Source organism: Peromyscus leucopus, chromosome 6 (genome assembly GCF_004664715.2).
Source record: "Peromyscus leucopus breed LL Stock chromosome 6, UCI_PerLeu_2.1, whole genome shotgun sequence".
NCBI lineage: Eukaryota > Metazoa > Chordata > Mammalia > Rodentia > Cricetidae > Peromyscus > Peromyscus leucopus.
The window spans coordinates 17736459-17752497 of NC_051068.1; the positions used below are offsets into that span (position 1 = coordinate 17736459).

A 16039-nucleotide genomic window follows, 5' to 3' on the forward strand; every position below is an offset into this window, starting at 1 on the left:
TTATTAGAGCACAAATAAAATATCACCACCACAAAGAACCCTTTCCCATAATCAGGCCTTTGTTCTTCTTATTCTAGCATAGACTTAGAGTCTGCTTTCCTGTAGTTATCCTCATTAGCAGACATCTGGCCAGTGCCATCTCCAGACAAAAGTATTTCAACTCAGACATGTCTCAAACATCCAAGGACAGATCACAGATAGATGAGCACTAGCATGCCCTGAGCTCACCTACAGGAAAGAGAAGCTAACCTCACTAACCTTAAATCTTTAACTCCTCACCTTCACCCCACTTTATTAACACAAGACCCTAATTTAACAGATTTACTGCTTGCAATTACCAGGATGGTGTTTGGCCATCTGCTCGTTACGGAGATAAGATAAATATTTCCACTGATCCAATGAGACAACTGCCAAGGCCAGGCAGATGATAGCTGCCAAACTTTGTTTCTTATGCAAATTAAGCTTAAATCCTCCTCTTTTATCTCATAGCCCAGGTGTTATTCTTAGTTCTAAAGATTCCTTCCTTTAGCCATGACTCAGAGTGAAAGTGCTTTTATGAAACAAATGCTACATGTTGTTACACAGGGCAGGTGCCTAGTAATGGAGAACACTTCCCCCACCCTGCCAGAAAATGGTGCTGCAAGGTACCTGAACCAGTAGTGCCACCTAAGTAAAAAAAGACAATTTTACTTTACTTGTGACTTATACTAACATATAAACCCCTAACTTTTACCTAGCCACTTGTAAGAAAATAGTCTGAGCACATAAATTCCTCTTTAGATTTGCTAATTGATTTTAGCCCTTAGTTGACCCTACCAGAGAACTTCCATTAGTCACTTCCCCTTTGGGTTGTAAATGAAAGCTGACAATTACTGCTGAATGTGTGGATCTTATCACCTCTCTCTATTACCCTGAAAACTTCAAGCTTCGAATTGCATTGCCAAAGAATTACGCTTGTAAGTGTATGCAGACCTGTACTCCCATGACACTGGTAGAATTGACTTAGAAGAATAAAGTGAATGGACTAAAAAAGCTCAGTGTACATAGATTCATTCGATATCCCTCAGATTAGATCCCAGCTGCTTGTAGCGTCTCTTTTGGACGCTGGGAAGAAAACCCCATGGGGCAGGTGGGGGGCGGGGGTTCGATACCTTTGCTTTGTTTCTCAGGTATCAATGTAACTATGCTCAGTTCTTCACATTTGTATATGCATATATGCATGTGTGTACATACACATACTGATTCTTTAATATTTTCTTTTCACTTATAGCATTTCATTAATAAAAACTGCATGGGACATAGAATACTAAGAAGATATCAAAAATTGTTTATTTTGGAGCTGGAGAGATGGCTCAGTGTTTAAGAGCACTGGCTGTTTTAGCAGAGGTCATTGGTTCGGTTCCCAGAACCACATTGTGGTTCACAAATATCTGCAACTCCAGCTCCAGGGATCTAGTACACTCTTTTGTAAGAGCTAGCCATGCATGCAGTACATAGACATGCACACAGGCAGAATGTTCATATACATAAAATAAAGATTTAAAAAATTGTGAAAAGTTTATTTTTAAAAAAAAATGGGTATCTAGGGAAACTCATGCTTAGTCCCCTTCCAGCTGCAAGAGCTGTCTCTCTGCTTCCCAGGGAAGTCTGCTGCCTTGCCCTTCAACAAAGGAGGGTCTGGTTTCCACCCTTGTTGAGAGTTTGCAACTTTGCTGTCTGTGTCTTGATAGAGTTTAAACTCTCCTCCTACCTCATTTCAGAATCATAGAGGGAGACATTCAATTTTATTTTAATAGTTATAGAAGTAATGAGCACCAAAGTGACCTGTGACCTGCTGCAAAGGCAGGCCCTGGTCTCATCCTAGAGTCTGACTCAGTGATGGACTGGCCTACAGTTACACACTATAAATCCCTCCCCAGGTAATTCGGCCACACACTGACACTAGCTCTTCTCTACTCTCGGTGAAGAACCACTGCGAACATGACCATTACTGAACACTCAAGATCTCCATTGTAAAGAGAAAACCCTGACTGTGACTTCTAACACATACACACAGTTTCTCACTGAAATTTTTTGTCCTATGAGTCGCTCTGGCTTTTTTAGTATGATCTATAAAAGAGCAGCCTCCACCTGCAGTCTTTGGTGACATGTATCTTTCTGGAAGGAATTGTCATGAGCCTGACAATCTTCAGTTAAATGGTTTCTTTAGGAACATGAAAAGATATTTAAACTCTGAACAAAACTCAAAATGGACTCTGAATAGAGTTTATCATAAACTCTTGGGACTAGGAATATTTCACAGTTTGTACTTTTTTCATAATTTAATATATTTTATACATGCACACACAAATACACACACATACACACACACACATACACATGAGACAGTTAGGGGAAAGGGAAAGTCTAACTATAAAATTCATGTTTCATTTCTACATTAGGTGGATATACAGAAGGTTATTTTACGGTATTCTACATATGGGACACATTTCCTTTTATGGCATCATGTTGGTCTTCAAAATTTTGGATTTTGTATCAGGGTGCTCAACACAGGGGTCACTGATGTGTGCCAGTATGGGTAATACTGAGGGCAATCGGGCAGGTTAAAAACAGACACAGAGCTAGAGGGATGACTCAGTGCCTAAGAGCATACACTGTTCTTCTGTAGGACCTAAGTTCAGATCCCAGCAACTTGGGCAGCTCACAAGCTCCGGGGGATCTGATATTCTCTTCTAGCCTTTGTGGGTGCCTACACACACACACACACACACAACACACACACACACACACACACGCACACACACACACACACTAAGAGAGAGAAATTTAAAAAATTAATTTTTCTTTAGAAACGGCTGTCTTGATCAAATGATCATCTCTGTATCTTAGAAACAAATCTGAGAACACTTACATCGTAAAGTAAGACCTCACATGTCCTGTGTACACTTATGCTAATCTTCCATAAATTCAATGAAGTTTAAGGGAAGCTCATTTTGAGAGAAGACACAGGAAGTCATTTCTTCTCAGATGTGCATGTGTTTGTAAAAGGGGGTTAAAGGTTAACAAGCTACTGTCCATGTCACCTCGGAAAAAGCATCACCTGAGTATTCAATTCTTTCTCCAGATGAGCTTGAGACCCACAAGTGATGGCCTTTTGATCCTGAGGAAAAGGCAACACCATCATTCTTTTAATATTTAAGTATCACACATCAATATATCCATTTTCAATGCAAATGTCTCACCTTTAGAAATACTTTGAAAAATAACACTATAATATTTGTAAAGTCTATTGAGGGGTTCAGAACATGCATTGCTTGGAGACAGCTAGTCATGCTTATTAAGAGGACTCTGCTGCGTGTGGTAGCCCACACCTTTAATCCCAGCACTTGGGAGGCAGAGGCAGGTGGATCTCTGTGGGTTCAAGGCCAGCCTGCTCTACATAGTGAGAACCTGTCTCTAAACAAAAAGAAAGTTCAACTTTAGGTAAATTCTGACTTCACTTTTGAGCCCTGTGCTCCTGGCTATCACATGCAGTGAGTTCTTATACTCACAGGCCATGGCTGGAGATCACTCAGTCCCTTTTCTAGTTTCTCAATATCTGGAAACTGTGGCTCCATCAGCATCAGCCATGAGGATCTTCTCTCCTGGAGAACTGATTACAGCCTGTATTCACAAATTCCAGGAGAAAGAAAGTTGCTTAGAACTAAGTTCAAACTCGATGGCATTTCAGTTCATTCTGTTTTAAGACACCCAAGAGTGAAGTATTAGGAATAATATGGCAGAAGGAGGCCTAAGTTCACAGCTAAGCAAATAGGAAGTCCCCACATGTATCTACTGTCCATTTCATTGTTGCAAAAAGTTTCAGAATCCTCCTCCTAATACATTGGAAAGTATCAAGTCTGAATATAGTCAACTTGGAGAAGAATGGAAGTCCTCAGCACTAACACAGAAAGCAGGACACACATCACACCATCTATGTGCCCCATTGTGGTAACATTTGTAATCTATGAAATAAAACTTGCCTGAAGATCAAAGGACAGAGCCAGCCACAGAGTTAAACATAGAGGTCAGGCAGTGGTGGCACACACCTTTAATCCTAGCACTCAGGAGGCAGAGATCTATCTGAATCTCTGTGAGTTCAAGGCCACACTGGACTACATGAGATTGATCCAGTTATAGGAGAGAAACAGAGCCAAGCAGTGGTGGCACACATCTTTAATCCTAGTGTTTGGGAAGCATACATGCCATTAATCCCAGCACTAGGAAGGTTGAGATAGGAAGTGAAATGGCTGAGCAGAGAAAGGCATATCAGGCGTGAGAAGACAGGAACTAGAAGCCTTTCAGCTGAGGACTCAGGAGCATTCAGTCTGAGGACTCGTGGAGACAGGATAGGTTGAGGAGTTGGTGAGGTGAGAAGTGGCTGTGGCTTGTCTCTCTGATCCTTCAGCATTCATCCCAATATCTGGCTCCAGGTTTTTATTATAAGACCATTTAGGATTCATGCAACACCCCAAGTTAGTGAGTCACAGTGTCCATGTAACTTGAGGCAACTTGAGCAACACAGGAAGGAACCTGTCCCTAAACCAAAATGACACATGTGCTTTGGATATGGATGTGCATCTGTAATCCCCACTCCGGAGGTAGAAGCAGAGGATTTCCAGTTTGAGGCCTCATATTCTTTTTTTTTTTTTTTTAATGCCCAATGCCATTTATTGAAAGAGGGAGGAGGTCTTAAATACAGACTTATAGCACAATGGGAGAACCCTGGAGAGCAGAAGTTCGCTACCGATGTTTTACAATCTTGCATCTAAGCTGTTAATGCCCATTATGCAGGATACACAGAAAAGGAACTTCCCTTAAGCATTCAGGAGGGTGGAACCCAGCAGGGAATTAGCATAGGGAGGATATCAAGGTCAAGGTCAGCAAGCAAGGCAACAGTTACCCAAAACGGAGGGGGGGGATGGCTACAGGTCCCCCTTTTACTAAAAAATGAGCTTCTGACTTAGGTTGCATGGGACGTCAGCAGGTCACCTTACCTGTCATGGAGACGCCTGTCCAGGCCACACAGGCGCTCTGTCTTAGATTGGTGAGTGCCCCCAGGTATTACCCGTCTATGAATACTCATTATCATACAGGCTCAATTGTGTGTGAGCTTGCAGAGTTAACTGCTGCCAATGATCTCCAAGTGGCGCTTGAGATCATTGGCTACTTTATTTATCTAAGACAAAATTCTATCTACATAGCTTCAGTTCCATTCTGACACTCGGTTCCTCTCTGTCCCTTCTTTTTCTGTCCTCTCACAGCCCTAAGTAAGCTCTTCTGCTATCAATCTCATCTTCATCCTCTGTTCCTTTGTCTTCCATCTTTCCTTCCTCTCCTCCTCTCCTGACCTGATTCAAATCCACCTACAGTCTGCAAAAACTTTTCCTTGCTCCTTACTCCTCGGCCCAAGCCACTCTCACCCTACCATCTATAGAAACTCTGCCTTGTTTTCTTCTTTCCAGCCAAGGGACTCTGCCCCAACCAGGAATTCTGCCTCAACCTTCACTGTACCTGGTTACACAAAAACCCTTTTGTCCTGAGTCAATAGCTCTGGAATACCACTAGGCCTGAATGAAAGGGATGGTCTGAGCTTCATTTGCACAAGACACAAAGTTATGCATCTACATATCTGCCTGTCTCCTAGGCTCCGAACAGTATAAGCTTAGCAGTAGGTCTGAGAAGCTTATACTGTTTGCCATTAAGGCCTAGTAGTATATGAGCACACAAGAAATTCATAGCAGAAGACAGCTGACATATTAAAAGCTGAATATCATCGAATATTTCTTGATATTTGACTTTCCTCTAGAAGAATTCCTTGAACCTTCTAGGTATAGCTTTAATATATACAGCTGATTCTCTATTTCATATATTTGCAGCCTGCAGCACCCAACTGTGAATGTGATGTGACCAGCTGACTCACACTCCTGCCTCTGTGACTTCCATCACTGAGATCTGAGTTCAGGGCTTAGAAACTCCTTGCCCCCAACTGTACAGACAGCAAAGGGGGTACTTCTTGTTTGCCATGGCAATAGTGAGGCACCCTTCTTGACCAAGAAACACCCCAGATCAGGACTTGGATTGAAATGAAGTCTAGTCTTAACTGCAATTTTCTTTTTCTTTTTTCTTTTTTTTTTTTTCAAAACAGGGTTTTTTTCATGTTGTTTTGGTGGCTGTCCTGAATCTCACAGAGATCTGCCTGGCTCTGCCTCCTGAGCACTGGAATTAAAGGCATGTGCCACCACTGCCCGGCTGGAGTTTTCATACTGTGTCTATTTCAACTCAAAGTATTCAAGCTTCCTAGTGTGTTCCTCAAGCCTGTAACTAAGAGCTTGTATAATAATTCCATTCATGGTATTTATAGTGGATTGTAAGACTAAGGGGACTAAGACATTGGCATTTGGAGGGAGGGCCTCATGGAACAGAAAAGATCCAGTAAGAGATCCACTCTTATTCACTCATTGGATATTGATGAAGGCAACACAGTGATTCAGTGGGGAAAGTAAAGTTTGTTCAATAGAACAAGGGAGGGGAAGAAGAGGAAATGAGGGAAGGAAAGAAGGAAGAGAAATGTAAAAGGGGAAATTTTGAGGAAAGCTGGTTATTTATATGAAAATGGAAAATCATACTTCACCACTTACCATAGACACAACTCAATTCAAGATGAATAATAGACTCAGTAAAAGTTAAAACTATACTTTTAAGCTGAATGTGGTGCTGTATGCCTTTAACCCCAGTGCTGTGGGATGGTCTGTATGTCAAATTACTCTGATTGGTCAATAAATAAAACACTGATTGGCCAGTGGCTAGGCAGGAAGTATAGGCGGGACTAACAGAGAGGAGAAAAGAAAGAACAGGAAGGTGGAAGAAGTCATTGCCAGCTACCGCCATGACAAATGGCATGTGAAGACGCCAGTAAGCCACAAGCCACGTGGCAAGGTATAGATTTATAGAAATGGATTGATTTAAGCTATAAGAACAGTTAGCAAGAAGCCTGCCACGGCCATACAGTTTGTAAGCAATATAAGTCTCTGTGTTTGCTTGGTTGGGTCTGAGCGGCTGTGTGACTGGTGGGTGACAAAGATTTGTCCTGACTATGGGCAAGGCAGGAAAACTCTAGTTACACCCCAGCACTTTGAAGGCAGAGGCAAATGGATCTCTATGAGTTTGAGGCCAACCTGGTCTACAAAGCAAGTTCTAGGACAGCCAGGGCTACACAGAGAAACCCTGTCTCAAAAAAAACCAAAAAACACAAACAAAGCAAACAGAAAAAAAACTATACTTCTAGCATAGAAGAAAGTACAGCAGAATATTTTTGGTAACCTGGGAGAGGGGAGGGTAGGCAACTGTCTCCTAAAGAGGACACAGAAAGCAATGAACAAAAAGTGAATAAATGAAAAACTTCAAAATTAAAAATACACCTTTAAAATATTTCTAACTAAAACCATATAACCACAGGTGGGAGAAAATATTTGTAAAGCACGTGTCTGTTAGAAGAATATGTCTGGGACATTCTAACAATTCCTACAACTCCACACAACAGCCCAAACAGGGAACTTGGAGACAACATATTTTACTCAAACTTCAAATGTAACAGAAGAATCATTTAATGATTTTGAAAGGTAACATTCATTGACATATAAACTTGTGCATTAAAAGGGAAATCATATAAAAACCAACATCTCTTTCCTTTATTAACCATACCCTACTTAATACAACAGTTTGGATAATAATGAGTAACTAAAATCACACACAAAAAAACTGAATTACATGTAATTATTATTTTTTTATTTCACAACCTTAAAAAATATAAACCATTAGGCATTTTGAAAAACATACACAAAATAATCATTTGGCATTTACAATATTAAAAAGTGAACGAAAATGGGCCACACTGCACAAGACAAAATGACCTCTGTTGGGAGCATGGACCGGGGGTCAAGGGCACGTGCTGGATCAGCACTGCCATTTTTCCCAGGGTTGCATGTCACTAAAACCCATCCCATTTGGTTCAAGAAGACATGCAATAGGTAGAGGGTAACATTTTTGATTTAGTTCCAACACACTAATTTTCCTTTTCCTCAAGGAGACAAACTCAATGCAAGAGGAGCAGTTAAGCCCACGGATGTGGAGCATGTGGCTGGCTGCCACCTCCTCCTCTAGCTCTAAAACACACCCAAGAGAGAGAATGGTATGAACAGTGCATACAAAAGCCACCATCCCCATGTGGCTGTCTCAGGTGAAATTAAGTAAAATTTAAACCCTGCTAGCCATATCTCAGTGTTTACTAGACACATGTGACTAGTAGTTGCCGTATTGGGCATCACAGATATAGAACAGTTCCATATCACAGAAAGTTCTTTTGCACAGCTCTGGGTGTGGGAAGTGTTTCTTCTCCCTCTGCTTGGCCAGTACGTAGGCTGTGAGTAGAAGCAGCTCAAGAGGCGATCTCCCAGGATATTCCTAGATTGAGAGTGGAGTCGCAGAAGGAAGAGAGGTAGCGTTTCTGAGCATAGAGTGCCTTCTTCTGTGTATGAAAGGGATGGCCTTTATGGGGATCAAATACACAAACTTGGTTACCACCAAAATTTAATGAACATGAAAATGATGGAGCAGACCAAAAAGGAGCAAAAAAAAAAAAAAAAAGAAAAGAAAAGAAAAAAAAAAAACAACAAAAAAAACAAAAACAACCCATTTTGATCCCACACCAAAGCTCCACAAGGAGATCGTGAAGACCCCACTACACACACAAACACAAATGTGCAGGCTTCCAGGATACTTGCTTAGAAACTCCTGGTGCAGGGGAAGTTAGCTGCCCAGAGAGAAGCCAGACCTGACGAACATTGCCTGAGAACTAAGGAGACATCTTCATTCTGCTCAGCCATATCACCTGGAGGTGCGTTCTCACCCCACAAAAGATGGGAGGGAGGAAACCATAAGTTTCACCTTTCTTGAACACTATGCTTCTGCACAACTGTACTTTGTAACCAAGGCATAGACTTCTGGTTGTCCACCCAAGATCCACCCCCATTGTTCTTATCTAGAGAGTTCAGATTTTAGTTAAAGGCAACAACTATATCATTGAAGAACCCTACAGAGGACAGCGGCCATTGACATAGTTTTAGCCTGTGTTTCTGAGAAGCTCTTTAGAAAGATGTGGATTCAGACTGTCATGTTCTGCTATTCCTCCTGGCTTCCTTCTCCTTGTGAGGAGCCATGGAGACCTTATCAGAACCTGGAAAAACCATCACTGCCTCGTATTGTAACATGAGAAACCACAAGACCCCTAATTGGTTCAAGTCCATGCTTAGTAACTTCCTACTTCATTGAAATAACAATCCATCCTGATTCTCAACTGAGAGTAAGATTTCTTCCTATAGTAAAACAATTTTGTCTAAAGAGCCTGGACCTATGCAATAAATTCCAGTAACTTTGGAACATTAATGCCAACAAAGCAAAGGTTGAGTGTTGAGTATAGAGCTTATTCACTTGGGCCCATCTGCCTATTCTGGATTTGTGAGACAGGCCAAGAGCAGGAGAAGTGAGCAGGGCCCTTAACCAAAGAATCTGCTGTTGCAGATCACAGGAGGGATTTTTAGCTTGATCCAGGAGGAGCTTTTTCCTTGTTTGTCACATTATGATTTCTTTCCAAACATAGGGTGCCTTTCTCATTTCCCAGCTTCTTATTTGGTAAAATGCTCACTACTCAGACAACTAGACTAGCTTTTAATCTGAGACCTTATTTATTTATGGAAACAAAATAACAATTGAATATTTGAAGAATTTGTATAACTGATTCAAGCAAAAAACAAAACAAAAACCCAGTAGTACACCTACCACTTAACTTGCCCTTATATGTAATACAGATACCTGACTAATTCTAAAGATCTTAGAGCTTTAATTGCAGACTCTGTTTAGATAAGTACAAATACCACAGGCTATCTGCAAGTTATTTTGAAAGTATAGAACTCTGCAGATACTTTCTACATTCTGCATTAGTATAACTAGAATTCTAAAAGTCTCTAAATCATGACTTGCAGGGGAGGGGGGAGGACATTTCCCACTATCCTTAAATGGCTTAACCATTCACAATGCTCAAAATTCTCATCATTTATAATTGAATTCTAGCACACTTAGTCTGAAACTAGGCAGAATTGGGAACATAGAATGTCACATTAAAAATAGGGTGCTGCGTGTTTTTTGCATACCTTGTTCCAAGTTTCCACCTCTGCAATGAACCAAAAACAAATCCTTTCCTCCCCAGAAGCCCGTGCACAGGGAGAACTCTGGGCAAATCCCCCATGCTGTAGGACTGCACCAGATGGCATCAGGCCCACAGCCACGCCTGTGCCCTGCAATTGACACACAGGCATGGGGAACTACTTTATCAGACATTTTAGATTTTGCAAATGGGAATGTGACATCATTCTCATTCAACTTAAAATGACCTTCTCTAGTCAGAATTGTAGATTCATTGTGATTATAAGTTTGGAAATTAGCAAACAACCAAGATTGTCCTAATAAGATGTGAAGTCATCTTAAACAACTAAAATTTAGACCTAATTACTAAATAGTAAATTTGTCTTCTAACCTATGTGAAGTCTTTTTGTTGAAAAGGAAACAATAATATTGCATAATAAAATTACACTTACAAAATGAGCAGTTATTTTAAATGTTCCTGACTTACCAAATGCTTTAGTGCTAATTCATATTTACCTCATCTTTCAAAATATTATTGGCCAGGCATGGAGGTACATCCTCATCAGGAGGATGAACCAGGCAGCTGGTGTGTTCCAGGGCAGCCTGGACTTTATAGTGAGACCCTATCTTATTCATACATATAGTAGAATTCAGGGTTATTAGGATAAGGGTGTGGTCAATGAATTGAGTAATCCATACATGCAGAAGTATTGTGGATACCAGCACATTAGATCTAGTTCAAATGTGGTTTTGTTGAGCCAAGCATAGTGGCACATGCCTGTAATACTGGAATTGGGAGTCAGGGATAGAATGACAAGTTCAAGGTCAATCTGGCCTCCAAAGCAAGTCCAAGCCAGCTCAGGCTACACAGCAAGACTCTGACCCAAGAAAACTAATGAACAGAAAGTATCTCTACTTTGGGAGATCAATTTTGTGCTAGGTCTTGGAAAATGGTGATTGGATAAAAGAATTAGAAAAGGCAATTCTTCTAGAGATGTTGAATTTTCAAAGGCAGAATTTCTAACTAGAGGGCAGGGCAAAAGATGCCACCAACACATTCTGAGGGCAGATGTGAGGAATCTTAACTCCTGTTTTAGAAATAAGTTCCAGGTAAAAGTCAGGTGAGAAGAATAAATATCCTGGGCAGGGCTACATAAATGACTTAGTGCAGTGGTAATAGAAAGGAGGCCACTCAGCCAGGCGGCGGCGGCGCATGCCTTTAATCCCAGCACTTGGGAGTCAGAGCCATGGGGATCTCTGTGAGTTCAAGGCTAGCCTGGTCTACAAAGCAAGTTCCAGGACAAGTTTTCTATTCTCTCCAGTCAGTGAAAAGTTGCAGTGGATTACACTCCTGGACCCCGGGACTGTCAGCAGGGTGAAAAGATTACAAAATCAAGAAGCCAAACTGGTGGTTAAAGCAATTTATATTCTGATTATTTACAAAGTATGAAATGATCATTTTCTGTCCTTATAAACAACCATAATTGCTCATTAGTCACTCCCACGTTCATTGTCCATGTTCAGATTAACCATGCAGCCCTGTAACAGAACATCTCTGCATAGATGTCAGCTAATTAGAGGACTATTGTTCAAATCACAATGCAGATTCATGGCTGCTAAGTTTGGAATTCAGGCTGGAAATGGAAATCAAGCCTCACTATCCCTCTGATAAAGATGTGATAAGGAGACAAGAATTTACCCAAGAAATAATAGCTAAAATAAACCATTGTCTTCATTTAAAACTAGCTTTATTGTGTCAGAATGACATAGAATATGTAGGAAATCAACTTATTGTCTCCAGCCAAAATCATTTCTGGTAGTTACCCACTTAGACGGGGCTGTTTTCACTTTCCTTTAAATTATCAACTGTTCTCTTCTGCGTAGCTTCTGTATTAGCAGCCTAGGCAAAAATTGATGTAGTGGTTTTAACTCTCCATAGACTGTGTGTGTGTGTGTGTGTGTGTGTGTGTGTGTGTGTGTGTGTGTGTAAAATTAGTGTTTCCATGGCATAGTGTGTCCCATCCTGAGAAGATTAACCCCAAACCTTCCCGACTGAAGACAAATTATATTTGCACCTCTGTACTATTTTCAAAAAAGAGGGGAGTCATTAGTAAATTTGCAAATGTTCCTGGCTTCTTTTTTAACTCCCACAAGCCCCAATCTCCTCTTTGACTTTTGCAAAGGTTCAGACATATCCTTCCTTGGCTTCTTGATTCTGGAGGAAGCTCTCCAATTCAGAGCAGAAAACCCTCACCTTCCAGGCACCTGTTTCTTGCATCCTGATACTTCTCTTTGATAGGCCCTGCATCTTCAGACACTCAGCCAGAGTGAGAAACCCCAACATACCTTTTGCAAGAAGAATTCTGCCACCCACTGTCCAGCTTTGCGGGGGTTCCCAGGCTGTGATCAGACTTTGGTCCTGGGTGCCACCAGTCAAAGGCACCAGCCTGGGTCCCGATGACGTAGATCTAGGAAAAGCGATCAGATATGATGAATGAAATTATGTCTCAAACTAACATTGACCTTGTTTAGAGTGCACAGGTGGATTTTACTCTTGAGGGTCAGTCTTTCCCAAGATGTCTGATATATTAACCACAAACAGGCCTCTCTCTCTTCCTTTCTGCTAGCCTGCCCTCCATCCAAAGGTTATTTTCCAGGGAATCATTCTCATAATCACCCTCTGCTGTCTCAGGATCTAAACCCACCTTTGACAAGCCCGCAGACTAGACTAGGAATAGCAATCAAAAATAGGAGGAAATCCACCTTCCCGCCCCCAAACAGGTCACTGAATCATTTCTCCTGGGCACCACCATTGAAACTGCCCTCAAAGCAAAGCTCACACTCTTTAGTAATTTAGATAATTTTGTTGGAAGTAGCTGAACTGAGTTGACTAATAGAATTTTCCACCCTTAGATACAAATGCAATTGGTCTGCGAGGAAGAGTTCACAGGTGTGCATACCATTCTCGCCCCCAAACTGACCTCTGCGGGTCTCCCCTCCCAGGATCAGACTTGCTCTAGAAGAACTTGGCTCTGGGGTCAGACTCCTGTTCCCGCGGTCCCCTGCCCTAAGTGGGTCCGGAGAAGACCGAAGAGGAGTAGAGAGTGTGTCCCCCTGCCGCCGCTCCCGAGGTGTGTACCTGGATCCCGGCGGAACTGAGACCAGCTTAGTGCTGGGTCACACCGCTTGCTCGTTATTGAAACCCCACGGCTCCCGGTGCAGTGACAGGCGCCCGGGCTGCAGCGTCCCGGCCGTGTTGGCCACCGAGTTCTTCAGCTGCTTGATGACCACGAAGAGCAGGAGAAACAGCAGGAAAAGCAGGAAGAAGAAGAGCGCCAGGTAGAGCAGCAGATTCAGCTCCCACTCCATTCTGGGCGCTGCCCGGGAGGTGCACGCTGCGTTTGTCTGGAAAGGCTCGGCGAGCTCGTCCCCGGGTCCCCAGCTCCGCTACGGTCCGCCTGGCCTCCGCGGCTCCGCGCCGGGACCCTTGGAGTAGATCTGCGAGCGCCGCGGAGCTTCTTCTGCGTGGAGATACCAGCTAGCTTCTCCAGAGCGAACTTCAGCGGGTGGAGACACGAGAAACCGCCCAGTGTCCCCGGGTGTCTGCAGCTGGCTCCCTGCAGGTGTTCTTAAGATTCCCATTGGAGACAGCCAGTGGAGCCCCTGCCCCCTCCCTTCATAACTAATGTCCTTCATAGTGTGTTCTACTCGCACCTTTCCAAAAGAGAGACACAAAATTAAAGGTGGCTGAAAGTGCCATGGGAAGGTTGGGAGATACTCTTTGCTGTGAGGTGAACTATGGATGCATCCACAGTTCCACTTCAAGCTGCCTCGCACGTTAGAATTTCAGAGGCCATGCAAGACTGTATTTTTTTCCTCTGCATTATAGGTCCTTACAGAAACACTAACAGTAAAATGCATTTCAAATGTCGTATTTTACAAAAGCTTTCTGTTGTTGGTTTAAAATTCAACTTCTTTTGGTGAAAAGAGAAACAAAAAGTCTTCTGTGAGACCCCACCCCAACATCTACGTGTTTGGAAGAACCAGTACCCTAGATAGTGACGCTTGACAGAAACAAAGTGCCTTGTTACTGAGTATGCCCGTCAGTTTTTGGTCCGAGTCACAGAATGCATAAGAGAAATCACTTTGAGGAGGACAGGGTTATTCGGCATCATCATTTCAGGAGTTTGGGTCCTGGTCAGCTGGGTCCATTGTTTTTAGGCCTGTGAAAATGGAAGCACCATGCAAGGGCCCCAGGACAAGCTGCTCCATCAGATAGCCAAGGAAAAAGAAGAAGTGGCAGGATCCAGGGACAACACTCACTCTTCAAAGCCACGCCCCGTGTTTTAGTGTTTCTAACCAAATCCACTTCCTGAGAGCTCATTCTAGCCTGAGTTTATCAATGGATTCATCCATCCATCGATGAAGTTTGTGTCCTCATGATCCAGTCACCTCTCAATTGCCACTACCAGCTGAGGACCACTCCCTCAGCACAGGACATTTTTGAAGGACACTTTATACCCAAATCATAATATTGTGCAACTAGATACCCCAAAACTCAGTGACTGAAAACAGCAAGAATGTTGGTAATTTCTGCAGTCATCTGTCGGTCAACAATTTCAGAGTATTTTAGTCAGGTGTGGTGGCTGGCACACACCTATAATCCCAGCATTTGCGGGTCTGAGGCAGGAGGAGCATGAGTTTGAGTTTAGCTGGAACTACAAAGCAAGCTTTAGGTCAACTTGACCTATAGTGAAACACCCACACACACATCGTGTGTGTGTGTGTGTGTGTGTGTGTGTGTGTGTGTGTGTGTGTGTGTGTGTTACTTAATCTGGGTGATTCTAGCTTGCAACTTCTCAAATGCTGTGTCATTTGAGGACTGACCTGGAACCCAGGTTCCCCTTATAGGACAAATAACTCACAATTCCAGGGTGCAGTGCTGGTTGTTGGTGGGAAACTTCAGTCCCTTCAAAACGGGCTTCTCCATAGGCCTCCATAGCCACGTGTCTGGTACAACAGGTGAGGCAAGAGAGCTAGGCAGAGGCTTCAGGGCCACTGCATATTAGCTGCAGAAGTCACATGTCATCGTGTCTGCAAAGTCCTAATGGTTAAACAGCTCACTTCCCCAGGATCCAGGGACAGGAACATCAGAGCTTCCTGGAGGCCTTCAAGTCTGGCTGTCACCAAAATTTGCCCAGGTCATCTCCTGGGCCTCCAGCTTTATTTCATTCTTTATTTGTAAAGATATGAGAGCTGCCAAGCCTGAGACTGAGGGATGAGACCTGACAAACATATACCAAATTATGTGATGGGTTGAGCACAGTATGTGACTGTTCCAATGACATCAAAGGTCACACAGATAGGAGGGTAGGAGTAAACTGAAGGTCAGAGGACTCAGTTCTAGTCCTAGCTCTGTCTGGCAATGGTTAATGCTTCCCTGATCTCTCTGATCCCTTTGCTTACCTTGCCCTTGGATATGCTATGAGGATCAAAATGATTGGGATGTAAACAATTTATTTTCTATATATAATGTCAGGTACCAATACTCCATTTTTTTAGGATCTCCAATATTACAGGCTACTGTTAAAATTTTACAAGTCTTTGCTTCAAGCATCTTAGTGGGTACAGAGTTAATCAACAAATAGGTAGGTAGGTAGATCGATAGACAGACAGACAGACAGATAGATGATACATAATTGTGATTGACCACTATCTCTGTCTCTTTGTCTCACTGTCTCTCTTTCTCTTTGTGTATGCATGTATATTTATATCGACCTACTTCATAACAGGGCAATGT

The 16039-nt window shown here is 42.5% G+C and overlaps 1 protein-coding gene across 2 annotated transcripts; it reads right to left on the minus strand.

The window, feature by feature from the left end:
• Positions 1-3449: 3449 nt before the first annotated feature.
• Smim43 (small integral membrane protein 43) lies at positions 3450-14533 on the minus strand. Of its 2 annotated transcripts, none has more exons than XM_037206551.1 (3): positions 13379-14533; positions 12586-12707; positions 3450-3663 (listed from the first exon to the last, which is right to left on the minus strand). In XM_037206551.1, the coding sequence occupies exon 1, from the start codon at positions 13606-13608 to the stop codon at positions 13417-13419; it is 192 nt and encodes a 63-aa protein (XP_037062446.1). In that variant the 5' UTR covers positions 13609-14533; the 3' UTR covers positions 3450-3663; positions 12586-12707; positions 13379-13416. The 2 variants fall into 2 exon arrangements, with proteins under 2 accessions (XP_037062446.1, XP_037062445.1); XM_037206550.1 differs by lacking the exon at positions 3450-3663 and adding an exon at positions 7503-8586.
• Positions 14534-16039: the final 1506 nt, after the last annotated feature.